Source organism: Nestor notabilis, unplaced genomic scaffold (assembly GCF_000696875.1).
Source record: "Nestor notabilis isolate BGI_N333 unplaced genomic scaffold, ASM69687v1 scaffold3026, whole genome shotgun sequence".
Lineage (NCBI taxonomy): Eukaryota > Metazoa > Chordata > Aves > Psittaciformes > Psittacidae > Nestor > Nestor notabilis.
Genome location: NW_009934055.1, coordinates 12,575 through 40,055, shown reverse-complemented (window position 1 = coordinate 40,055; position 27,481 = coordinate 12,575). Strand labels below are relative to the sequence as shown.

The 27,481-nt window shown below is 38.8% G+C and overlaps 1 protein-coding gene and 1 pseudogene across 1 annotated transcript in view; one reads left to right on the top strand and one right to left on the bottom strand.

Annotated features, from left to right (window-relative positions):
* Positions 1 to 805: 805 nt before the first annotated feature.
* Positions 806 to 10,719, top strand: LOC104407765 (annotated as a pseudogene).
* A 12,524-nt stretch (positions 10,720 to 23,243) lies between these two features.
* The window catches only part of CROT (carnitine O-octanoyltransferase), a 16,541-nt gene continuing 12,303 nt past the window's right edge, over positions 23,244 to 27,481 (bottom strand). Inside the window, exons 13-16 of the mRNA XM_010017135.1 lie at positions 25,576 to 25,654; positions 24,748 to 24,841; positions 24,456 to 24,575; positions 23,244 to 23,377 (exon numbers count right to left, since the gene is read on the bottom strand). Coding sequence (XP_010015437.1) covers positions 23,257 to 23,377; positions 24,456 to 24,575; positions 24,748 to 24,841; positions 25,576 to 25,654 — 414 coding nt within the window. The 3' untranslated portion in view covers positions 23,244 to 23,256. The remainder of the gene's footprint in view (positions 23,378 to 24,455; positions 24,576 to 24,747; positions 24,842 to 25,575; positions 25,655 to 27,481) is intronic.

Sequence of the window (27,481 nt, the reverse complement as noted above, 5' to 3'; positions counted from 1 at the left end):
TCTCGCCGCCCAGGTCTGAGGCTCCTGGACGGGGCGTTTGCCGTCGCTCCGGGGTTGAAGCGTCCTCTATGGAGATATTCACCTCAGCAAATGGCCGTTAGTGGCCGATGATGACCGTTTTAAATATGTATAGTATAGTTTATTACGAGTTTTCTAAATACTATGCATAAAATACAGAATCATAGAATCATTTAGATTGGCAATGACTTTAAAGATCATTAGGTCCATTCATTAACCCAGGATTGCCAACTCCTGCACTAAACCATGTCCCTAAGCACCACATCTACGCATCTTTTAAGTACCTCCAGGGATGGTGAAGTAATCACTTCTCTGGAAAGCCTGTTCCAGTGCTTGACAGCCCTTTTTTGTGAAGAAATTTTTCCTAATAGCCTATCTAAATCTCCTCTGGTGTAACTTGAGATTACTTTCCTCTTGTCCTAAAGGAAAGAGTTTTTTTGTAATCATGAACACAAATTACTGTCAGTATGCAGTGGCTGGTTGCAAATGTGTAGGTTTCTCCTTTCACTGGTGTTTTAGAGTATTTCTTCTATTCCTTATGTCAATGAAGACTTAAGGCTTTGAGCATTTGCCTTGGTTATTCATCCCTGACTGCAAATCTGTCAGTGACCTAGACTGGCTGTTGCATGCATCTATGAGTATTTCCAGCTACTTTGCAATGAGACCTGCTACGCCTTATTACATGGTAACCTAAACTTCTAAGATTTCACAGCCCTGTATCATGCTAAAATGTCATTAGAAATATAAAAAATGGCTTTTTTCCTTTTTCTTGACATGTTCTACCCAGGAACTTGAAACTGACAGTGCATCCAATGCTTGCTAGCTATAAAACAAAACATCTTAAGGGGAATTTGGAATTCCAAAACATTTACTTCAATTATCCTGCCAAGCCAGATATTAAGGTATTATGCATAGAGGTGATACAGGTTCTTTTCAGGACAACATGATTGCCTTGGACATAAATGGTTGCTATAACTAAAAAACGGAATTCAGGAAATAATGGAAACCTTTGCTTTATAGAACTGATTTTAGCCAGAACTGGTTAGTTAGCTAAGTTAAGAGCCCACCTTTTGAAGTAAAATGTAACTACAAGAAATTTCCACTAAAAGCTAGAAGGTCCTTGTAAGTGCCCAATCTAATGAAAAAATCTAATTGTTGTAGTATTCATTTTAATACAGAAAAGTGTTATAGCAGTCTACTGATCTCTCAAACTTTCTACACTGTAAGTCTGGTAAAAATATTTCTCCAAGAAACTGGCAGCAGATCCGACACCTACTTTATTGCATTCAAAATGCAAAACCTGCCCTTTGAAGGAAGAGATTGTTTTGTTCAAGAGCTCTTGGCTAAGTTAATCCTTGATGGAATTAACTGGGGAAAAGGTTTGAATGATTTCTGAAAATACATTTATTAAGAATGTATTGGAAAATCTTCTTTTCCAGTATGAAGGAAGTCTCTTTTTACCCATTTATAACAGGAGACCCATTCCCATTTTATTCAGGTAGAATGTGAAGACAGGAACAGGGCTTTCTTAGGCAGCTCTTAAAGGAATAGACAAAGAAAATAATCCATTGTATCAGTTTCTAAAGAGATTGGTTGAAATCATTTGGCACTTACATTAGTTGCCATTATAATCAATATGAAGAATCTTAATCAAATTCTGCATCAAATTTCTAAAATATTTATTGCATTATCTAGTGTTAGGGAAGGGCTTTGTTTTCCACTTCTTCCTCTATCTATTACAGAAGTCACCTTTTTAGCTCTTAATCCTGGCAAGAAAGGGTGAAGCATGTTGCACAGCAAATGAAAAGAAGAATGATGATCAAACTAGAGGATGCAAGGAAGCATAATGAATCAATGGAAACACACTTGTATATTGCTAAGTTGCTTTTGCCTACTGACAACAGTGAGGTCTAAGAGGGTAGTTCATAACAGAAGACCTCACTCTGCATTTCTAAACTGGTGCAGATCTATGCGACATCAATGGCTGGGAATTAATCCCATGTGATAGCTGCAGGAACACTTCCCCCACAAGGGCTGCAAAACCTGCCCAAGACACTAAGCAGGTGCTTGTGTGCAATGGCTGTGCCAAGCTTGCTGTCGTCACAGCTATGTTTTAGCAGGGTTTGAAATAGCTATGCTGCTTTTCTAATATTAGCTTGTGGGAGGATGGAGGTAACACCTAAATAATGCCCTCAGATAGGCCCATTCTACCTTTTAGCACTTTTTACCTTATATGTTTATGTGTTAGAAAGTACTGTGAAGAGACTTTATTCTCACTTCAGTGAAGGATAAAGTATTTGGCCCAAATCTGATTGAAATCAGCGAGATGTTTCTATTTGCAGCTTCAGTGTTTGCCTTAGGCTCTTAGACTCTTAAATTTTGTCTTCTTACCCAGGCTAACTTCCATGTAAATGTCTAACACTGTAGTAAGTAGATCACCTTATAAGAACTTGCAAAACAAAGACTTCAATTGAGTTTGTTGTGGTTTCAGCTGGGGTACAGTGGGCAAACAGCTGCATGATACTGAGTTATGGGCTGGGTTTAAACCATGACAAATTCTAAGGTAGCTTAAAGGTGTAAACTAGATTGTCTATTCATATTTGCTCATTTTGACATCACCTGAATCTCACAATTCAAAATATTGTTGATAAAAATGGCAACTCTTCAAAGGTTTTAGTATTACTGAGATAAAATAATTCTTGCTTTATCCTATTGTTCTGAAACAAGAACACTCCTGACAGATGTTTAGTGGAATCTCGGCTCTTCCACTTCTTTTAAGAAGCTCCTCATGATGGCTTCCTACTGGGTTACTCATAATGAAATAATGTGAGGTTTTATATAAATATACAAAACCAAAACTATGAATCGTTTCTCTTTGGTAACAAAAAAAAAAAAAAAAAAAATACCCAAGGCAAGGTTCCCTTTCATCTCATTACACAGATGTTTACACTTCTGTGTCTTTCTGCTTGTTGAAGTTTTAGAGAAAGCTAGTGGAAAGCTCCCATACGCCAACAGCCGTGTAAGAGGGAAAGAAAAGTTCTTTTCCTCTGAAGCTGCAGTAGTTGCTGTGTGGCATCTTCACCACCTCTCTGAGACTTAGCAGTAAGTTTGCATGGAAAGCAAACCTTGACTTTTGCAATAGGTGTGAAATGCTACAATTTGAAAGGATGGGCAGAAGGAAGAATCTTTTCATAGTGCAGTAAAACTCCACAACTCCACATCAGCCCTTCCTTTTTGCATGTAGTTCTTCCCCTTTACTAGCTAGAGCTCTGCAAAATCTTGTATTTTATTTTTTATTTAGTTTTTAGTTTTTGGTTTCTTCAAATTTACACTGACGTTTTTACATACTGTTTTGGTTTTGGTCACCTTTCTTACACATGCAGATACTGAAGGGCTTGAATCTCCAGGTTAGTTGTGGCCAGACAGTGGCTCTGGTTGATGGCAGCAGCTGTGGGAAAAGTACAGCTGTTCAGCTCATCCAGAGATTTTACAATCCCAAGGAAGGTAGGGTAAGATACCTCCAGGAGATGACGCTGTATCTGCGCATCCAGCTCTGGAATCACTGCCCTTGTTCCAATCACACAGTGAAGTCTCAGCAAGCTGGGGAGAGAGATTCCTTGAACAAAACACTTAGTGAAGGATGAAGCTACCCAATGTAAGCAAAGCACCTGTCCTGCTAAAGTAATTTCTCCTAAATGTTCTTGTGCCAAACACTTCCTCAGAAGGGAGTCTCATAAACAGAGGAAGCTATTCCTGAAGCTCTGAATATGCAGAGCTACCCAGAGCTTCCTCATAACTTCTGAGAATAATGTTATTTTTAAACCTTTAGGTCATGACTTGGTGAGCATTTGAAGAACTATTAGAATTCCAGGGACACAAATGATTAGACAGGTATATCCAAGGAGGTGTGTATCCTGTAGTGTTTTAGAGGAAAGAGAAGAAGCTGTGGGGACTCCTGACACTGATGTCTCTTTTCTTTACACTGCCTTTCTCTGTTGAAAGGACCGTGCCACTGAGTCTTTGGAAATGCGTGTGGTTGTCTTGTAGAAGTTTGAAACTGTGGTTGGAGAAAGAGGGGCACAGCTGAGCGGAGGCCAGAAGCAAAGAATAGCAATTGCCCGAGCTCTGGTTCGCAATCCTAAAATTCTTCTGCTTGATGGTACTGAGAGTGAATCAGTTGTGCAGGCAGCACTGGACAAGGTCAGTATTGATCAGTTGTGAAGTGTTTTTATAAGTGCCCATGGAATTCAGTTAATGGTATTATGGGTAGGATTGAACTGCAGCAGGCTTTCCCAAACAAGCTTTACTCTTTAGAGAGCTCAGTGCGGAGAACTCAATGAGGCTAAGTGCTAAATATTATTAATCAGTTTTGAGGATCCATGTGGGCTATGTTCTTATTAACAGCCAGCAAAGTAATTCAAAGCCAACTTGGAGGCATCTTCAAGGGCAGCTGCTGCATGTCAACTGACATCTAGACATAACTTATAAATCACAGACAACTGGAAAAAATAACCAATCCTGTATTTCTTGTTGTCTGCTTTAAGCAAATGTATGAACTGTTTACAAAATAGTTTCACCTATTCCTCAGGCTATATCAACCATATTTGTTGGCTTTTCACTTGCTCTGTTTCTCTCTCTCACTATGCATGTATGCTTATGCTCTGGGTAAACACAAATTCCCACCATTGCATTAACATTTTGAGCAATGATCACAGTTCATCTATGAACAATATCTTTAGAATACATTTTTTCACTATATGATATCCTGCCTCAGAAGTACCTTACTCTACCCACAATGCAGGGTTGTGTCTTGAAGACTCAGACCACAGAACCTAGGTTCTCATCTTCAAAGGTCTTTTAGTCCCTAATGCTTACTTTGATGCCTAATTGTCACTAATTTCAGCAACAGTTAGACTATTTGTCCATTAGTCCTAATTCCTGATAGTTCACACTACTTTGAAACTGCACTAGCTGGCATACACAGGGATCTTTCTCCCAACCCTGTAAAGTGCCCTGTAAAGTGTATCCCAGAGACAGGAGGGCAGAAAACTGCTGGTCAAAATATATTTGGTGGTTTCCCAACCAGCTGCTACAATATAAAACTTATGCAAGTAGTTTAAACAAGTTACTTAGCCTTTCAAATCCCCTACCTATCTTTAAAATATGTCCTGTGGCATGATGAATCTCCTTCTTGTCATCTCTGGCAGAGCATGCCAGACGGACTTGCTCAGACTAGACTAGCTCTAATTGCTGTTAAGCAAGGCAAAGTTAAGCTGTTGTGTGCCAGGCATTCATTTGTCCTCCTCTTGCCTACTTTTTACTCACTGTGCTGATCATATAGCTCTATAGAAGGTTTACATCAGATACAGAGTAGACCACTTTTCCCTGCTAGCTTTACCAAACCTCTGCTGAATCTCTGTTTACCATTTATGTGGATGGGACATGCTGGTTTTTATAATGAAGGACCTTAACATTTTTATGTGATTTGAACTTTTAGAGGCCATCTCAGATGTAGTAAAACTTTCAGACTACAAGAAAATGCATACCATTTTTTATAGGATGGTTTGAATGGCTGTCATTTTCAGTTTTTAAAATCATATGACAATATTAAGATATGAGGTTTAGCTGGAAATTCACTGAGAATGTTTCACACATTACAGTTTTCTATTCTATTTCCTAATTGTAAAACACTTACTAAGCCATTATTCTAGCAGTTCAAAATGTTAAGTGAACTAGATGTTCACTTAACATGTTCACTTAAAATGTTAAGGCTAGATGGCTGCTTCATCCCTGGCAGTGTTCAAGGTCAGGCTGGACAGGGCCTTAAGCAACTGGTCTAGTGGAAGGTGTCCCTGCCCGTGGCAGGGGGGTTGGAACTGGGTGATCTTTAAGGTCCCTTCCAACCTAAACCATTCTTACGATTCTATATGACTACATGATTTTTAAACTGAATTATCTAAAGCTTGGATCCACTTTTGGGGTCATTAATACAAATTTATTCCAGCACACACTGTCACAATTTGCTTGTAAAAACACCTTTGTCATGTCAAACTACATACTTCTATGATTTATTTTATTATTTGTGAGTAAAAATATGGAAAAACAATATGAGTAATAGAAGTATGATTTAAAGTAGAATTTTAGATAAATATTTTCAGCTAGTCAAATGAGTAATTTAGAGCATGTAAAATTGTTAAGTGATTAATACTTAATATTTGTGAAATGCTCTGAAATAGAATTATGCTTAATGGTAGCAAACAAATTCCTAAAAATTAATATATAATTAGCCTACACGTGCATGAGAACATATTACCCAACAAGTAAGAAGCAATTCTTTTAACATTCGATGCCATCAAATGCAAAAAGTGGTTTCAATTGGCAACTTCTTTTGCTGCATAGTCCCATAAAGGGTAGAGTCCATTGGTCTTTTCCTTCTTCTTTCATGTTATTAGTATTGGGTACTGAGTAATAGTAAGAATTTCTGCAGTTAATTAATACAGTATTTAAAGATGAGTCTAACATGGAAAATAATCTGACAAAGGGCAGAACAGACATACTGGCAAAACCTAGAATTAGGGTCCTTCCTTTGTAAAACGTTAATTTACTCTAAAAAATTTAAAAATATTTTCAGGTGTGATAGGATATATAACAAATCTACATTAGAAAATTTAAATAATTGCATTCTAAGTTGTATTGCTATGGACCAAACAAGGCAAAAGGGAGTCAATCTAAGCAAGCAACAGATAAATTTTTACTAAGGCAAATTAAATTTAATTAAAAAAATTAAAACCACATAGTGACGGTTACTCAGCATTCAAACTATGCAAACACAATGCAACAAGAGACAACGTACATCCTCAAAGATCTATTTAAAAGAATTAGAGACCTTGAAGACCTTAAACCTTATAAAACATATTTGTGTTATCCAAACTTAGCTTTAAATGGAAAATTATTTCCATAACAAAGCAAACTCTCCATGCAACATAAAGTTTTTGGATTTTGTTAACATACAGAAAACAATCTGTTAGTCACTGAGTCTTAGTCTAAAAAAAATAATGGGTCTGTAAAATATAACACATCATATTAAGAACAGTTTCCATGTTTCTCTCTCAGTAACTAGCCATTGTTTCACATGCAATAATCTTCAGCCAGTGACTCCAGAAATGCTATTCTGGAGTCTTAAGACATGCCTCAACATTTTGCAAGTGTAAATTGCAGTAATACCTAATGACGCAGGTTGTTCACTGACATGTGTTACTGATTTTATCTTGCCTAAATACTAAGGAAGCCTTCATTACCAAGACAGGTGTAATCACTTCAGGTCTACAACTTCAAAGAAAAAAAACCCAATTTAGTTCAACGAGAAATGGACTTGTTATCACTTTAAATGTATGGAATGCATACAACATGTATGTAACAATAACAGGGGAAATTATTGTACTGTTAAGTAAATCTATTTCCAGATTTTTTTGCTATAGAAGTTTACAGCAAAAGGAGCGGGTGCCATCAGGGAGACAAATAATGTGTATGCACTACTGTTGTTAGGTTTTGAACTAAATCCTTCTGTCATTCTTTTTTTCTTCAGTGAAGTTTTTCTTACTGCAGTTGTTCATGGTATGTCAGTCACTATATCCTCAACTGTGCTAAGTTCTCAGCACTGTACTGTTAAGCAGTACATAAGAAAAATTATGATGAACTTTCACTATCAGACAGGTTCAAAACATAGTAAGAGGTTTCAAATGTTCTCTGTGCTATAATCTGACGCCATCTCCCCAGCAAAGTAACCTTTGGGTATGAGGCCCACACAATGTGACAGCCTGTGTAGGAAAATGCAATACTGACAGTGTTGATAGTACTGATCTTACTGCTAGCCTTACATGTGTAGATCAGGTTTTGAATCTTCTTAAGTGGTTGCCTCAACACCTGCCCTGAGCTCTGTGCAACACTCCTGCCAGCATGTGATCTGGCTGCACTGAAACTATTCTACACATACCTACATAAACTCAACTCCTTGGATTTCTAAGAAAGCATACCAAAAGTAACTGAGAAAGATCACATTATATGTGCTTAATCTAAGATTACTCACAGCTCCATACTGTGAAAGTTAAATAATATTGCATATCACCTCTTCGGTCTATGAGATGCATCCTGTTTATATAGGATCAAATAGTATTGATCACAATTTCTGAAACATAGTCTAAATTCTCATGTACACATAATTGTTCATATGGGAATGTATATTTGCCAATGCATGGAATATTCAGTATCATAGAATCTTAAAATCATAGAATACAAGTTTGGAAGGGACTTCAAGGATCATCAGGACCAACCTTCTTGGCAAAAGCACAGCCTAGATAAGATGTCCCATCACCGTGTCCAGCTGAATCTTGAAAGTGTCCAGTGTTGGGGAATCCACCACTTCCCTGAGGAGATTATTTGAATGCTGATTGTTCTCATTGTGAAAAGTTTTCTTCTTGTGTCCAACCAGAATCTCCCCAGGAGTAACTTGTGCCCATTACCTCTTGTCTTTTCCATGTGACTCCTTGTAAAAAGGGAGTTGCCATCTTCTTTGTAGCCACCCTTTAATTACTGGACCAAACACCAAGCCTCTTACTTAGAAGCGACCAGTTTCTATTTGAGATCAGGTGTTAGAAAAAAAATCCTACAATTAAAACACTGTTTACTATTACATGGTATACCCTTGTTTCTTAAAGAAGTCTCATTCTTTCCTCTACACTTACAGGTGCTAAATTCAGCTTTTAAAAATTTTGATTACCTCAGTTGCAACTAGAAGTTTTTTTACTTAGTAATATTTTTTGTTATTATATGCAGATAGTCACTTCATTTATCTGAAAAAAGACAAAAACTGTGATTAGGTAATAAAAAATCTTTTTTTTCTTTCTCAAATGGGGATTCACATTTGACAAAGCTGGAGAAATCTTTATAATGAGGCTTCGATCCATGGTATTTAGAGCAATTCTGAGACAGGGAAAAGCATTATATATTTCGTTTTCTGGAGCTTTAGAAATGCTTGGGTTTTTATGTGCCATAAATTGTCTTTGTGTTTATTTAAGTAGTCATGCTGTGATCTTATCCATAAAGTTACCACACTGATTTCTTTAGCTCAGTTTAGAAACTGACTGGACTAAATCTTTATAACATGCCCAGGTAGACATTTTAAATGGTTTTAAAACCTTTTTATTGATATAACTGTAGGTCAAGTGTAAGAAAGCTCAAAGGTAATGGTAGTGTTTATTTAGCTTATTTAATACAATCAAAGCACCTTTGGACTGAGGACCAGAGAAAGTAGGCTGTAATCTATAAGACTAAATGTGAAATTCAGATCTGTCTTCACGGTCAGGTAACTCTATGTATAGGCCAGGGTCCACAAATAATTACTAGCAAAGGTTATAGGCCCTGGATATCTGACTAGCTGCACTCAATAAATGTGGCTACTCCTTCGTAACAGGCACAAAGCCAAAGACAGCCATAGTAGGGGTCCAGGGTATGAACAGGGCTCTGCTGTCAGTAGAACTACATTCAGCAGCAGAGTGAAAACTGTTTAAAACAGCCTGAAATCCAAGCCCAGCAGTCACTAGTTGCTAAGCAGTGAGCAGGATGACAAAGATCCAAACTGAGTGCATGAACAGGCTTATCACCTTCATTTGATGGTTGGCATTAGCTGCTTCCTGGAGCTGGTGCAGTAGCCAGCTGCTCAGCATCCCTGCTTTGTTGCAGTGTGTGTAGTGTACCAGTGCAAAGTGGTAAGCCCTACCTGGGAGGCACAGCCTGCGCTACTACCTGCCCTGCATGCTTGCCAGCATTTCCAGCACAGCTAGAACTAACTGAAGTAATTTTGTCCCTCTTTTGCTGACACTCCTGTCCTTAGCAGCTGATTTTCTACTGAATATTTTATTTTAAGTCATCACAGTATTTCATGTTTATATTCAGTTTCTTGCTACTAGTCTACATTTTATAAATTCAGTCCTTCCCTGAGTTTCTATCAAATTTTACTCCCAGCTGACCCACTTGCAGGCATGCATGTGATTCCTGAGGTAGTAAAAAGCAAAGCAATGTGAGACAAGATACATCACTCCCTTGCCTTTCACTGCCTACAGAGAGTGGGCTATTCCAAACATGCTAGTCCAATATAACATCATGTCTAGGACCAAAGAGGAGGTTTCCAAACAGGCACAACCACACCACTTCTTTAGCCCATACAGCTGAGTGGAGTTTTTGTGGTATCCACAGAGGGTCATTTCCTCCTCGAGAAATTTCCAGAGCCCACCTCAGCCACATCAGCTTCCCCTTTGTTAACCCTGTTTACTAGGGACCCAGATGACCCTTCTTTCTGGTTTATATGGGAAGGGATTATAGGTGACCTCCTTGGAAATTAACGTCCATGAGACTTTTTGACTAGACCAGGAGGAAAGTGAGGTCTCTGAGACCATGCTGAATCTCCACAGATCCCTGGAGGAAGGGCTTCAAAGACCCTAAAGGTAACAGAGAGGTTTTCATGTCATTATCTTCACTTTTCTCACTCTGGTGTGAAAATAGCGTCCACCTGGCATCATGTTCAAGTGTCAGACGCTGCAACAGTGGGACCTGGGAGCGTTCTGTGCATTAGCTCCAACACATATGGTGCTGAACGTGATAGCGCCAAAGCAGTCATCTGGCTACGTGAGCTTACAGCCAGATTGAAACTGTTTGTTCTACACCTTTTTTTCTTTCTATATTTAACAATACTTTACTGCACTTAAAAATAATCCCTCATCCTCAATAAACCCCCAAGAAATAAAAATGTAGCATGTTTGTTGATGTCTAAAGGTTATGTGTTTATACACTAATGGGAAGAAATATAAAAGCTCTTACATTAACCTTATGAACAGTTATTCAACAAAAACACCATATTGTTGATAAGGATTATGTATGTATAAAGTAATAAAAATTCTTACATTGTTTACTGGTGATAATCTTTTGGGTTTGATATTTGGCAAATCTGGAGGAAAGATAGAGTGAATATTTTATTTTTACTTCCTGGGTTTAAATAAGACAAATGTTTTGCATTAAATTCAAACATTTTATTTTTCAAATAGGTGTTTTAGAGTCACTGATCCCTCAGACCAATTAATCCAAATTGCTAATGAGATATGAAAGTATATGATTGACAAGAATTTTTCCTCTGAAAATAGAGTCTTCCAGATGAGGAAGAGGTAGCCTTGAGTAATCTCTCCGCACTGCATATCATTTTACATATGTCTTCTCAGACACCACAGAGATTTTGCAGCAACACTCAAGACTTTGGAAACACTTCACAACAGACTTACAGATTTCACAGTACTTGCAACTGACAGAGAATTAAGATGAGGTTTTAGCCTTATAACAGGAGAAAGTATATTGTTTAGTAGTCTCTGAAGATGCATGTTATGCATCCAAGTAGTTGTCCCTAAATGGCGTGTTTCTTGGTATTGCTATTTAGTGAGGATCTGATCATCAAAAATATGTTAAATTCACAAACAAGAATTTCTTGTAAACTACGTTTAATTTGAAATAATGTGGTGATGTTTGTGCTATTGCAAAAAGGATACACAGATTGTTAATACAACTTGGTTTGCATTTTCTGTTCTTATATCTTTATTAAACTTTTAGGCCTATTGTATTTATGGTTACATGTAAAGAACAACATGTATCACGTGTCATCCTGTTGTTATCTGAAGTGATCAAGTTCTTAGTTCAAGTGATAGGCTCTTGTGTAGCCTAATTATGACTAAAGCTTTTAAGATTTAACAACTGTTTCATGTTGTAGGAGATCAGTTGTTTTGATAATCCTAAAAATAGCACTGGAGCATTAATTATGAGACTTGCTAATGATGCCTCACAAATCAAAGGAGTAAGTAATAAGCATTAGCATTTTTCATACCTGGTTTAGCATGGACTAATTTACAGACTGGATTTGATAGGTAGAAATCCTGCACACACAGTCATCTGGACGCTGTTTATTTATTTATTAAATAATATTTATCTTTGTGTCACAAAAATCTAATATCATAAGAGTAAGATATGTATTTTTATATATATACACAGCTTTGCTTTTAATTCACACTGGTGTTCAGTCCTGTTATCACTACTATAAATGAGTCATGCAGGGACTCAGTTTATTTAAAGATATTTATCCAATCTGCTTAATTGTCTAGAGAGCATTGTGTTTTCATGTTAAATGTTACAAATATTAACAAAATAATCCTTAAGCGTAAATGAGGGTTACTCTCATTGCAGCACTGTGTTTGCTCACATGCTTAACGTTTAAAATGGTCACAGAGAAAAAGTAGTCATCTCAGCCTCCAAGTCAGGAAATGTTTCAGGACACCTGGTGAGCTTGCAGTCATGGCTCTATGTATAAAAAATGTGAGATCTATGCGATGTCATTGTGTTTTCTAGGGCAAAACCTGAAAACAAGGACTGTGAGTCCTTGTTTCACTTCATGAGTGAATAGATGAAAAGAGAGGAAGACTAGGTAAGATAGAGAAGACTCAAAGGAATGATCTGTATAATAGAATGATTTTTCAAAAGATAAAGCATCTAGCTCTGCAGAATATTAGACCAAACTAAGTGCTTTCAGATGTCTTCTGGTTACTAAATCTCCATTCTCTGGGTAACAAATATTTCCTGTCTAGTTTTCAAATAAAATAATTTACAATGGTTTCATTCTTTTCCAGCCTACAGGTTCCAGACTGCCCCTAATTGCCCAAAATGTAGTTAATCTTGGGACTGGGATTGTTTGTCGTTTATCCATGACTGGCAGCTGACTCTTCTGTTTTAGTCATTGTGCCAATTTCTGCTGTAACAGGAATGGTTCAAGTGCAGACGCTCGCTGGACATGCAAAAAAAGTTAAAGGGGAACTGCAAATCACCGGACAGATGAGTTCAGTGACATTTTTATCTGGTTTTATATTGTACAAAATGATGATATAGCAAATATGACGCTGAAAATTGAAAAGGTGAGTTATTAATTTATGTTCTCAGGTTGTAGCATTCAGAGCACACTAAGCATTTTAAAAGCCCTGGGTCTCTCACGCCTGTCCCAAGTCTGCATTTGGGTTCCCTATTTGTTCCCAGCACTCTGCTTTTTATTTCCCCCCCCTTCATTTCTTTTCAGCTTGTTTCCTTTCAGAGCTCCTCTCTTCTACCTGACACATATCTTCACCTTCTCTCACCTTGCAGATGTCTGTCACTCTGTATAAAATGACACAGTACATAAACCATCAGTAACAAGGTGCATGAAAACATCACAGTTACAGTGTAGCTGACCGTGCCCTGCAATCCTTTGCTCTGATTTTCATTGCTGTCCCTCTCAGCTGGAAAGGGAAGTAGACGCCTGGGAATCAGCTCCAAAGGAAAATATGAGTGTGGCAGCAAAAAGGGAGGATGTTACATCATTTCATAACTTTGAGGAGAATTGTTTCATCAGTTCCCAAGATGTTCCCAAGTCTCAGGACAGACTGTGCTTTGTGGGGACTGGTGTTTTGACACACCCTAGGTAGCACAGCACCTCTGTTGATCTATTCTTACACCCTTTCCCTCCCTCCTGTTGTACCATGGTCACTTGTGCAGAGGAGTCTGGGCACAGCAAATCTTATTTTCTCTTTCCATGATCTATATTAGGGAAGTTTCTCAGAGGCATTTCTGCCTCCAGGCTGATTAGAAAATGGTTTTGGGTGTTTACTCCTAGCCCTTCTCATACTAAAATAAAGGGAATTCTCTTGGGTTTGCCTGACAGGCATTTTGGTATAAATCTATAAATCCAGTAAAAATGTAACCAATCGTCAAGAGAATTCAAGGGAATTAACTCATCTTTTATTTATCATGAATTCTGCAACAGTTTACAGCTGAGGTTTACAATGCAACTTGAATTTAACACACAAAGTTTCACAACACTCTTTTGAAATAAGTATCCAGTGCAATCATTGTACAATCTGGCTAAAATTGTTATTTTTCTATGTCTCTTGCCAGATCATACAGTGATTGCACTGGCTACTTATTAGCCTTGGCTGGTAACAGGGATGGGGAGGGTAATGTCAGTACCAGAAATGAAACTTGGAAACCTCTGTGAGCCCGCAGGTTGGCTGTTAGAAAAACAAAGGAACAGTCTGAATCAGTCTTGCTTCTAAGAAGAACAAAGTCATTAAAGAAATTAAATAATGTTCCACATTATTTAATTATTTCATTATCTTACCGCCATGTTACTTAGTCTGTTGTGTTTCTTATTTGTAGATTGTCTAAGCATTTATTCTACTTATTGTGTAGCAGTAATGATGTAGAAAGAAGGGTCTGCTAAGTGTAAGGGTATAGTTAAATTTTTGGAGGTCGGCTCTCGTGTTTAGAGCTGCTGGGCTTTTCCTTGTTCTTACTGAGTTGAAGGCTGAGTCATGTTTGCTTCCAAGCTGTTTCCTACATTTGCAGTAAAGGCTGATGATTCACAAGCCTAGAAATGTTCTGTCACACATTAAAATAGCAAGTGAAGAGATTTATTGTTAAAAGAACATATATGTTAAGAAAAAGAAACCAATCAAGCAAAAAATCAAGAAAAATCAAGAAAAAAATTCAAAATACTTGTTGAGTCCATTCTTATGCACTGAAATATTTTGAAGTTATCTCATAGTCCAGTTATTTACAGCTGATTATCGTTACCTCATGCCAGCTTCCTTGGAGCCTATTTATAAGAACAGTTACGTGACTCAGGTGATGACCTGAATATGTGATTTTGGCAGACTATATTAATCAAAACAATTTTTTGCAGATCTCAGTTTCTGGCAAAATATAAAACATACGTATTTCCATAGCAACTCAGCAAAAGGCTTCACTCTCGACATACCAAACAGACCTGAAGGAACACAAGTCTCAAGCACCTATTTTTAGCTCCAGGTAAAAATCTACTCTTTAGAAGAGGTGTTCTTTCTGGAAAAGTGGAGAAACGCCATCTTCACACACCAGAGATAAAAACAAGCTACTCTCATTGAAAGGCAGTGCAGAAACAACATAGCTAAAAGAGAGCGAATGTATTTCACACCTTTCTTAGGAGCAGAAGCATTTGTTTTGCGCTTATCTAATGGAGTCAATTAGCTCCTGGTACAATCCTTGCGCACACAGTTTGGAGCAGTACAGATACTACAGGGGGCTTCTGCGAAGGTAGTGGGGGTCCACAGTGTACAAATCTTACATGGGTGACTATACATGAGAAAGAACTGATTTTGAGTGCCATATCTTGGGTGACTTTCTGGACAGTGGATAATTTTTATTTTTCTCTTCCCATAAAATGAGGACATAGGAACTAAATTATGAGCTGCAATGAATATAGTGCTCCATGAATATACTTTACAAAATCACTTTCCAAGATGCTTTATATATTGAGGTTTGATTTGCTGGATTCTTAACCAAGGCTAAATCAACTGTTGCTATTTAAAGACTTGCTGATGATACTAATTAACTGTAAGTCAATCTCCTTAATATTTGGGGAGCATTAAGAAAATGAAGGCATGAGTTTCCACTATGGATTTCAATCAAGATTGGGCATCACTGTTTTGGAAAACTTCTACAATTTTTGCTTCTGTTGAAAAACAGGAAGACTTTCCAAAGATATAAAATTGACAGGAATTAGGTGCCAAGCTGCCATATGTGCCAGGAAAATCTGTCTTTTTACTTTTAGGAATGGCATGGGGTTTAGAGTTTCTCCTTTAGAAGTTTTGAAAGACTCCTGATTTTCCAAAAATGCTAACAATGCACCCTGGGAAAGATCTTTTCTTTATGGGTGAGCTCAAAACCACAAGTTGCTTTTAAAAATGTGGACATATGTTTACCCTGCAGTTCCAAATGCATTTGAAGGTGATGTAGGCTTGTTCACTTTATCCTGTCTGGGCTCCTGCAGTGATGACAGCTGCCTGACATCATCCTCATGACAGGTTACACAAGCCTATTAGAAAATAAACTCCCATTGCTCGCCTGAGCTAAACTGCATACCGTCTCAACTTCACTGCTATGATCCACACTAACTGGATGTATTTAGCAGCAGCATATCTACAGATGTTGAAACTACACTTTCAACATATTGTAGACATACCTCTATTGCAGTTAGTTTGCTGCATTATGTTTAAAAATTTCCACATAATCAGGGTTTTTTGCTGATGAATATCTGCTCTCTGATACAGACTCTTTCAGAAGCCATAGAAAATATTCTAAGTGTTGTTTGACTCAGGAAAAAAAACTGAGCTTAGCTATAGACAAAGATTGCAAGCACCATACAGGTAAAAGAATGCTTCTTAAAAAGTTACTGAAATATTCCTTTTTAAAATGAACATAAATTAACACCGATAAACTGAATCACAATTTATTCTATCCCAATATTCTCATTGTTTTTTTACAGACAGAAAGGAAACTGAAGCACACAGGAATGATGATGTCTTAGGTTAGGATCTTGAGAAAGAGCTGGAGATTATTTTACTTTAAAATACTGAGGACTTTGAAATAGAAGGATACTCTTCACTCTTTAAATTGGTACAAGCGAATATTTGAGCAGTCCTGAGGAGAAGGACTTGGGGGTGTTGTTTGGCAAGAAGCTCAACATGAGGCAGCAGTGTGCACTTGCAGCCCAGAAAGCCAGCTGTGTGCTAAGCTGCATCAAAAGGAACATGTCAAGCAAGTCGAGGGAGGTGATTCTCCCCCTCTACTTTGCTCTCGTGAGACCCCACCTGCAGTTTTGCGTTCAACTCTGGGGCCCCCAACATAAGAGGGATGTGGACCTGCTGGAGTGAGTCCAGAGGAGGTCATGAAGATGATCCAAGGGCTGGAGCAGCTCTTGATGAAGACAGGCTGCGGGAGTTGGGCTTGTTCAGCCTCTAGCCTCTAGAAGAGAAGGCAGTGGGGAAACCCTAGAGCAGCTTCCAGTGCCTGAAGGGGGCCTACAAGAAATCTGGAGAGGAACTTACTACAAGGGCATGTGTTGACAGGACAAGGGGGAATGGCTTTAAACTGAAAGAGGGTAGATTTAGATTAGATATAAGGAAGAAATTTTTCACTGTGAGGGTGGTGAGGCACTGGCACAGGTTGCCCAAAGAAGCTGTGGCTGCCCCATCCCTGGCAGTGTTCAAGGCCAGGTTGGATGGTTCTTTGAGCAACCTGATCTAGTAGAAGGTGTCACTGCCCATAGCACAGGGGTGGGAACTAGATGATCTTTAAGATCCCTTCCAACCCAAGCCATTCCATGATCATATATCATCTTTGGACTTACTTTTGCGTTTACACAAGCTATTATGTACTTTACTTATGCTGGGTGTCTAGGATTGGTGCCTCTCTAGTAAGAAATGGACATACGTGGTTTAAAGATATGCTTTTGTGAGCATCTCTTTGTTAGGTTCTTTTCTGTCCATGTGGTACAGTAGGTTTGACTTTTCTGTAAGTATCATGAAATTATGGATTATTGAACTGAAAAAATCAGTAGATGCTTCTCTCTTCCATTGTTCACCCTTATGTCCCCCTTCCTTCCTTACCCTATTACAAATTCAAAATAAGCAATGCTTTTAGAATGTGTTCAGCTACTTACTTACTGTTTCCCTTGTAATCAGGTTGCCCAGGGTAAAAGGAAGGTAACATGAAGACAGACAAAGCAAAGCCTTTCCTTGTTCTCATGGCCAACAAGGTTTCTTTAACAACAGAAGCACATGCCTTAACTGTAGGGAGTGTAGGTGGACAAGATTAAAAGACAAGTGGAGCAAGTAACAAGTGAAACTCAGGTGAGGAAATTACAAGCCCTGGGACATGAGAGCTGGAGAGTAGGAGGAAGGTTTGGCAAACACCCAATCTGGAAAATGCACAGCCAGAGCTAAGAAAGCTAATCTGACTGTTTCCAGCTGGCACCTTTCCAACCTTTCCCTTCCTCCTTCCTTGTCTCCAGCACTTAACCGAGTCTTGCTTTTCTCCCAGTAGCTGAAATCCCTGCCTGTATTTGTCAATAGCCACCTTGTCTCCCAAGCTTATCCCATGCTTGCTTTTGGCATTTGCCACACTCTTGCGTGGCAAAAACATGCTGCTGCTGCAGCTAAAACTGCTTCTTACCCTGATGACACCAACCCCTTCTCAAGTACCAGCATCACCCTTCCTTCACCTATGCATTCAAGTGAATCCCTTCTCCTCATGTATCTCCTCTCCTACTGCCCTTTGCTCATCCCAGCTTTCATGCCTCTTTCTCGTCTCCTATTTGCCTTTTTCACCTGAACTCAAGGATTTGATCATGCCTGGAAGACTGCCCATTCTAAAGGAATGCAGAATGGCAAATGTCTCCATAATCCCCAGACCACTCCACAACTAATACCTTGAGTTTTATAGATGAAGAAGCTGAGCTGCAAGAAACTGTACATTCTACCACATCTCATGCATTAAGAACATAAACAGAAATCAACACATCCATTTCTAATAAATCCAGAGAAAGTGGGCAAGGAAGGGAAGCTTAGAGTGCTGCACTCCTCCCTACAAACACATTATGATCTTCTCGGGAAGGAAAAAAGTTGCAGAGTTTGCACTAGACAGCTCTTACTCTACCTCCACCTTAATAAAGAATACTTATCTGAAGCCCCTAATCTGCCTGTAACAGCTTTTCTTGCCTTTGCCATATGTCTAGACATTTTTATCCTTTTTATCTCTCTCTAGTTTTTTCAGCTGTTGTGTTCAGGGCAATGGCATTAGGACAAAGCACTTCTTTCACTCCAGACTATGCCAAAGCCAAAATGTCAGCAGCCCCCTTGTTCATGCTGTTTGAAAGAATATCCTCCATAGGTCAGCGCAGTGAGGAAGGAGACGAGTCTGTGAGTCAGCTTGCTGGGATGCACAGCCTAGCATACTTCTCTAATTTATTTCAAACCTGGTTTTCTTTTTTCTTCCTCCCACCCACACCAGTGGTACTGAGAACAAGCACTGTGTGAGCCCGTTCACATCTGAGTCTCATCCAACCAAACTGGGGTTAAGCCTTCCTTAGTGTCTTCCCCTGCCAAAACCTCACCTACCTTCTGGAAGAGCATCTTTAAGAGCCAGTGGAAGTAGGGTTAATGCAGCAGACATTGTTTTTCAGTATTTTCTCACATGAAGCTACCTGAGCACGGATCTCAAACATATAACCAGGCCTCTGGTATTTAACCAGAAATTTTTGAGGGATAACTTATTTGCAAGTTGTCCATAATAGATTGTCACACTCTTTAGTAACTAACAATGGATATGAACATATGGGTGCATGTGGCCTGCCATGTAACAGAGGACAGAACGTTCCAGACAACTGTCACATATATGGCGTATGTCTTGTTTTTATTGTGTGTGTGTATATGTATGTGTGAGTACCTATGTACACATATATACTCACATAATAAAGGAAAATAGCTATGAAGTTTTATGACTGCATACATATACATTCAAGCTATTATGTTGATCGGTCATTTGCATATGTCTGTATCTACATTTTATATATACTCATTCATATGAACTATATTTCTCGTGTGGGCATATTACATTTTATAGTAAATCAATTAGAAAAGGTTTTCAAGTAGAAGGATTGACTCAATGTGCAGATCAAAAATAACAGATTATTTTCAGTATCTTAAAGGACAAAAATGAATAAAACAAACCCAAAACCACCAAAGAACATGCAAAGAATGTGAACAAGGCCTTGCAAAGCAGACAGAAGCCACCCAGAGCTATTGTTACTTTTGAAAATGTAATCTTTTTTAACAGATGGTGTAAGAGAAGCTGTCAGAATCTGTGGTTACAGAATAGAATTTTAATTAAAATATGCCTTCAGAGCAGAATATTTAGGAGAGGATGTGTGTTTTCACAATGACGTCTCCTGCTATAGTGCCATTAATTCCTGAAAAAAAAGTAGTCTCATCCTTTGGGAAAACTCACAGCGATCTCTTCTATTAATGCTCTTCGTAGACTTTAATGAACTGTTACATTAGTCTAAAAACTTGACCTAACTCTACTGTTTCAATCAGAAAATATTTGGTAGAAATGTAACATTCAACAATGTGGCATTTAACTACCCAACCCAATCATTTTGCAGATGCCTGGATTGGGGGTGTCTTCATCTCTGCAGGAGAAGCCTCTGTTAAGAAAATAACCTGTGTGATACTGGTACTCAGGCAGGTCATTCTAGATGATAGAGCATGGAGCAACAGACATGCAGGAAGTACTGATAAAGTGGCTGGGCACTTCCCTTCAGTTAAGTGAAAGTAACAGCAAAGTGCGGATGCAGCCCAAGGAGCACTGTTCTTACCCTCCTTTTTTTCAGCATCTCATTAGCCAGGTGTGTCAAGTCACACATATACACACACAGAGCTGGCTTGGAAAAACAGTCAGAAACCAACATCACTGAGTGGGGAGACACTGGCACAGGTTGCCCAGGGAAGTTGTGGCTGCCCCATCCCTGGCAGTGTCCAAGGCCAGGCTGGATGGGGCTTGGAGCAACCTGGTCTAGTGGAAGGTGTCTCTGCCTGTGGCAGGGGGTTGGAACCAGATGAGCTTCAAGGTCCATTACAACCCAAACCTTCCTATGATTCTATACTCTTTTTCCTGCTTCTTTCTCTCCCTTTCCGTATTTATACCTCCTACTCGCACCTGTGACAAACTGAGTCACCAGTATGGTAGATCTGCTTGCTGCAAATCAAGGGGTTGCTCCGCAATTAAATACACCCAGAAATGGGTTTCTTGGCTTTGCTACTGTGTGTAGCAGCTCTGCAGTGTTCAGAAGCAATGCCTCAACTCTCGTCTCTGGCCAGAGAGTAGCTATTGCTTATACACAAACACCAGCATGCAGAGGCAGAAGGGAGGTAGCGATGTGTTCCTCAGCACAGACAGGATCAAAGCACTACTCTAGGTATGACTGTTTCTAAATAAATGCACGTGCAACCCGGAGCAGGGACAGAAGGAAGCCTGCTGGGACTGGCAACTGGCTCAGTCCCACCACTGCAGAACCCTGGCTCCTGTTCTCAGCTTGCCAATGCACAAACAGGTGCAGCCAATTCCTGGAAGCCCCTCCTTTTGTCTCATGCATTGAAAGCAAATTGTGCCTCTCTTCTGACAACAGGACTGCACAGTGTAACCAGCCTGGCCTGAAATCAGAGCCCCTCCTGCATTATGCTCCTTCTGCATTGATTACACATTTCCCTGAACCCACACAGGCAAAAAAAGAATCTGATCTGTTTAACACTTCATGCTTTAGTCCCATGTGGTCCATAGAGCATAAACAACTGAACCAAAAACACTTTACTCCTTACAAGAGGAAAATTAACATCATGCTCCTGAATTCTTGCATCCACAGCATGTATCAAGTAGCTCTAACAGCTCACGGAATTTCATTTTGTTCTCTCTGGATACACTTCTGTCTTCAGCTCCTGTAGGCAAAGCACAGACTGTCCCAGCTGAACAGGAAATTCTGCTTGTGCTGGCGACAGACATTTTCTCAGAGATACCCTTGCTGAGGTAGTTTTGCTTTTCCCCCATTTCTGCCAAGATTTCTAAGGTCCCAGAAATACCCAGAGGCAGCAAGAGGTATGTGGAAAAGAAATGCAAAAATCAATGCAAAATTACACCCTTCATCAGATTTCAGGCTGTTTCAAGAGAGTGTTCAAAACAAATTGTCCTTGTCATGGTTGCAACCAGGTTTACTAACCCAGCTGAGGGGTGAAAGGTTCTAACTGTCAGACAGAACTTAAAAAAAACAAACCAAAACAAAACCCAAATCCATCAGGCATAGCCTGATCCAAAATCCTCATCTATCCCACAGAAATTATAAAGACACATCCTTCACTGACCAAGAGATTTCAGAAAGTCAGTTACCTCTGCGAAAGACAGTGGGTTACTATAAACACTCCAGAACAGGAATGGATTCTTTCTCTGTTTAAAGTTTTGGAAGACCTCAAATTCAACCATTAAACAATGACTGGTTTTCAGTTTAAGTTGAGACAGGACATACAAGTAGTCCAGTAAAAGCAGGGAAGACAAAGGCTCTTTTCCAAGGCAAAAAGACATGATATAACACATCCTGGCCTGTTACTCAGAGAAGTCTCAGGCTTTGAGGAAGGAAATAAAGAGGGGAAACTCTGTTCTTGCTGCTGTGGGAGAAAAAAAAAACCAAACAAAAAACCAAACAAAACCCAAAAAAACCAGCAGAGCTTCCAGAAGGCAAAGAGACTGGCTCAGTGTTAGCTGAGGATGCAGTTGTTTCTGTAAATCAAGTAATAATCTCTGATCTCTCTCAAAACTCTAGAAACTAGACAGAACAATGGGTATTTCAGAATCTCAAGTTCAGCTGTCCCCAAGAGAATCCCTCTTTCACAAAGAGATTTGCTACACATTAAGCAGTCCACCATGAATCAATCAACGCAAAGCTGATTTTATTTCTATTTCCATAGCAGGAAAATACATAGCTGCTCAAACAGAGAAATCAAGTTTTAAAATCCTGAGACTTGTATCAACCTGCATTCAGTGCTTACTTGTATCGTCTATTATTAGTGTAAAGCAACAAACGTTCACTACAAGATGGAAACTGAGGGATCTGGAACTCATATGCTGCTTTTTGTCTTCATTATTGAGAGCTCCTTTTTCAAAATACTTCAGATTGAAGTGCTCTCTTACTTCAAATGTAGTGGGAATTTCCCCAGTTACAGATACAACATCTATTTGGTATAATCCCAATAGCAAGAATGAAAGATAATTTATAAATATAGCCTGATGGAGGCAGTCCTTCTATTTCATAAACCATTATCATTAAGAAGCATTATCACCTAAGAGGATAGTGTGGTTACTCTTAAGTACACAGTTGAGTGCTCCACTAGCATAAACAGGATCAGTAGACTCCCAAGTATTCTATTTGTTACTACTAAGATCACAAATCCAAATCTTCCATAAATTCTCCATTCCCAACACCCCATCTGTCACATATGTTTGCATTGTTGAGGCATATTTTAATATTGCATAGTTCCACCTAAGGTACTACTGCTTGCATTGTTGCAAATGGCTACATTATTCTTAAATGGGTACTGTCACTGCAGTAAATCCCATAAAAATAGGTAGATTTCACATAAATTGTTAAATGTCTTAACTTTCCTATAACAGTAATCTCAAGTAGCATTTCTCTGATACTACATATAACTTGTACTACATATAACTTGTGAACTTGTAAAGGCTTTTACATCATTATCAACCTTACAGCTGAGCTGTAACTGTTAACTGTATCATGTCCTGAAAACACTGGTACACAGTTCTACACAGCACTTCTGCATCAGTCTCCAGACAGGATTTCCAGGAAGAACAGGTAGTAAGGATCCTATCAATACAGAAAAAAAAGGAAGTTACCACTCTTAGTTCTCATGGTCTAGGATAAAAGTCACACAAATTGCCCTGAAATGTGAAATTACGGACATAAATCCTGACGCAAACTGTTGCATAAATACGCTGTCTCAACATTCAAAGAGGACTCAGATACCTCACACCTTCAGAAAGGAATACTGTTGATAGATCTTGAAACTAGACACTTTGATTTAATATCCATTTCTACACACATGGTGACAGAACTTTTCCACTTATATTTGAAAATACTGTGAATTATGTTTCTTCTCTGCAACTAGTTCAGGGTTTAAAGTACTTTTTTTTTTCCTATTTACCTAATAAAAGCTAAATCTTTATTTAGTTCTATTTATCTTAACAGAGACATTGTCAAAGTATAAGTGGTTTGCATTCTTGGACTGAATCAAATCTGCACACAATACGTATTTAGCTTTAGGAACAAGTCATTCAAAAACATCTAAATCACAAGACAGGAAGTTACCTCAACACCTTATAATTGAAGTAGTTTATCAGATTTTATAAAGAAGCAGTAATTTTTGTCCACAAGACCAATAAACCAAGGTTGGATCTTTCAAAATCCTACCATTTTATGAGAAGTTAAGCCAAATGTTTTAGCTTCTCCTTGTTACTCAGAGAAGTCTGGTTTGAGTCAAGAGATGTGTGTCACTGCGAAGAAGGAGGGACAGTGTGCTCACCTGTCCTCTAACAGGTTTCAGTCAGTTGCTACTTTGCATGTTACATTTAACTATCTCCAAAATGAAAGCTTATTTTAAAGTAACTTCACCCCTTTTGCTCCTCCCTTCTTTCACCTTCACCACACTTTTCTTTCTAATTATTATCAGTATCTTGATGCTCACTTCATCTCCACCATTCATCCTTCCTCCCACACACGCTTTCCCAGAACGTTAATGCCTCTTTCTCGTGTACCTTGCTTCTCAACCTTTCCTGACACATTCAGCCATGTTTCTTCTGTCCTTTACTTTCCTCATTCTCATTTTTAGCTGCCTTTCCCTTTGTGACACAGACAGAACCATACCAAAATGAAATTATGTCTTTACCTGTCATCTCTGATGGAATAAAAGAAGCCATAGCCATGGTGTACCATAGGGACTGCACACCCAGTAAACCTGAAGTAGCCAGTCAGACTAGTCGAAAGAACGAAATTCCCACCTCCTCCGCTGTGAAACAGCATAAAACAAAAGCAGCACTTTAAAAGTTAATTTAAAACAAAGCGAGTTTTACAAAAAAGTTATTTTTTCCTAGGGATCAAGAAATCACCATGCGTATGGCCAGTGTAACAAAGACCTCAGTATCAAAGGATACTCCCTGATGGACAAGACTCTAAATTACCTGGCTGTGAAGGCATTATCCGTGTAAAGCTCTGGCACTGGCAGTCCTTGCTCCTGTGCTATGAGGAGGAGACCCAGAAGATGACGATCAAAGCCTGTCAAATAAATGCAAAGACTGCATCATTAACAGCAGCATTTCTGTTTTTCTGCTTATTCTGGTCTGGGTAGTTCACATACCATCTGAAGGACAGATAAGTAGCATACAAAAATACTTCCCAAATACCTGATCTAATAGGCTTTCATAATTTTCAGCTTGCAACACTGAGCCCAAATGCAAATGAACTAAGTAATACAAACCCAGCACATTTCCTGTGGAAAACAAAAACCAAGAAAACTTGGTTCTATGCAGTGAAACTGGCCCAGTGGCAATTACATGGGCAAGGTGAAAAGGCTTTTAGGGCCACAGCTGCATAGATAAGTCACCAAGTAGGATGGAGAGAGTATGAAGGTTCATCAGGTGATTATTTCCCAGCTACTCTCTCATTCACACAATAGCTTACCACACTAACACAGGTGGCTTAGAATTTTACCCAAATCTCTCCTCTGCCTCAAAAGGCCGTATTTCCCACTTTCCAGCCAAGCATATATTTGATCAGAAGGTATACTGAAATAATGTTTAGCTGGTCAGAAAAAGTGAATTAATAGTCAAAGTGAAGTTGTATTTGGGGTACAAGAAAGGGTGCAAGGACTAGGGTTATTTCCTCTCCCAAAAATTGAAGTATAAAGTGTTAAGGGGTAGTTTTTACTTGGGCTGAAAACAAAGAAAGAAAATGTATTAGCATACACCAGTATTCCCATTCCAGAAAACCAGATTTTGATCACAGAGTACCTCTTCCATTCTCACAGTCTTTCCTCATTTTATTGTGCTTTGCAAATGCCTTATGCATCAGCTGCAGTTGTTGGTAAGTCTGTAAAGTAGGGCAGACAGGATTAAAAACCAAACAACTAAAATCCCAACACTCAAACAAAATAAAACCACAGCCACAATCCAGATTAGTAACACATTAGGAATCACAGATCAGCAAGTTTTTCCCTTTCACAGTTTCTAGCAATTTTAGATAGAAGAAAATTGAGAAGCTAGAAATGTACATTAGAACTTGTCTCAAACTATTTGTCCCAAATCCAAATACCTCTGTCAGGAGAACTTGCCCATTTGTTTTCCTTGTCTCTGTTTTGTTACTCTGATCACTTTTGCACTGAACAACATCCTACAACTCATGCTCCTTCCCAAACAAGCTGGAACAATTGCAAGTAACCACTGTGAACTAGAGTAATCAAACCCCAAAACTTCCTGCAATACCATTTATTTAGAAGCACACTAGATTTTAGCTGGTGCAGTTGCATTTATACCATTCACCATGCCCTGAACTGGTCAGGCAGTTGGACTAGATGATCACTGTAGGTCCCTTCCAACTGAAATATTCCATTCCATTCTATCATTTTTTCCATGACAAAAACAAAAAGCAAACCAAAAATCCCCCAATTAAGAAAATGTGATGCAAAAAAACCAGAAAACAAGAAAGACCCTAACTAAAAAACACAGAGATACCAACTGCATTCCCAAATTTTCTTTGCTGATTGAAATACTACTTCTATGACAGTAGTTCTGTCCAACATAATGGTTTGGTGTCTTTTTTCAATTTTATATTGAAACTTCCATATTAAAACCAGAGAGAACAGAATGAAAATATGTCTTAGTAAAGGAGGCCTAGAGAAGCAGCTCTAGACACCCAAGATCTTGAATTCTGTGATCTTGGATCTTACTAGCTCTTTAACTACTTAAGACGCACCCTTTATCCTTTTATTCATTACACAAGAGGCTGCAGCAGAGAATGTGAAACAAAGGCAGGAGCCGCTCAATTTGGATGAAAATCAAGCTGCTAGGATCACAAAGGGCAAGAGAAAAGTTGAGACAAAAGGACTTTTTTCTGAAGTGTCTAACTTTAGGTATTTTCTAGTACCTTAAAGGTAGACTTTTAAGCATCCTAACTTCAATACTATTGAACAGATTTAACACTTTCTTTAAGCCTCAAGAGTTCATCATAAAAAAAATAGCAACAGGAAGATAATTGGAAATACTAGTTAAAATTACAAAGATAAAAAGGCTATAGTTAGTGTTGGAAGTAACAAACCTCTAGGTGTATTATCCACACAAGTGTGTAATCAGTTAGAAGGTAACTTAAGTGCAACAGGAAAGCAGTTTTGAATAACAGCCAGAAATTTGAATTTTAAAGCTGCAGCAGATGCAAAAAGTAGCCAGTGAAGACCAGGAAAACGTGCTCTTGAAGACTGTAATTACTGATCACACATACTTCCTGACAGCTGTATTCCTGTATGTTTTAGATGCATTAATAACATAGAACCTTTAAATTTCCTATGGACACAGAGCCCTTTGTATCAAAAATCTTCTCCTTGCCTCATTTCTCAGGCTCCAAGAAATGTACAGTGAGGACAACAGAAAGCATTAGTACAGCTCTCACTTGGCAAGTAAAGTACAACATGCTTTGCCAGCCAAGCACCAGAGGGTAGTTGCTGGGAAAAGAAAAGGTCACCAGTTCGGCTATTCAGAGACAAAATCTGGAATGCACCCCTGTTGTCACTAGGACACAAACGGATTTCAATTTGCTGTAAGACTCAACTATTAGATTAACATTTCCTGATTTCACTTGAAAATTAAAACAACAGAACCACTCCACAGGCAGAATACACTGGTTCCAAAGCAGTTACGGGGGGGG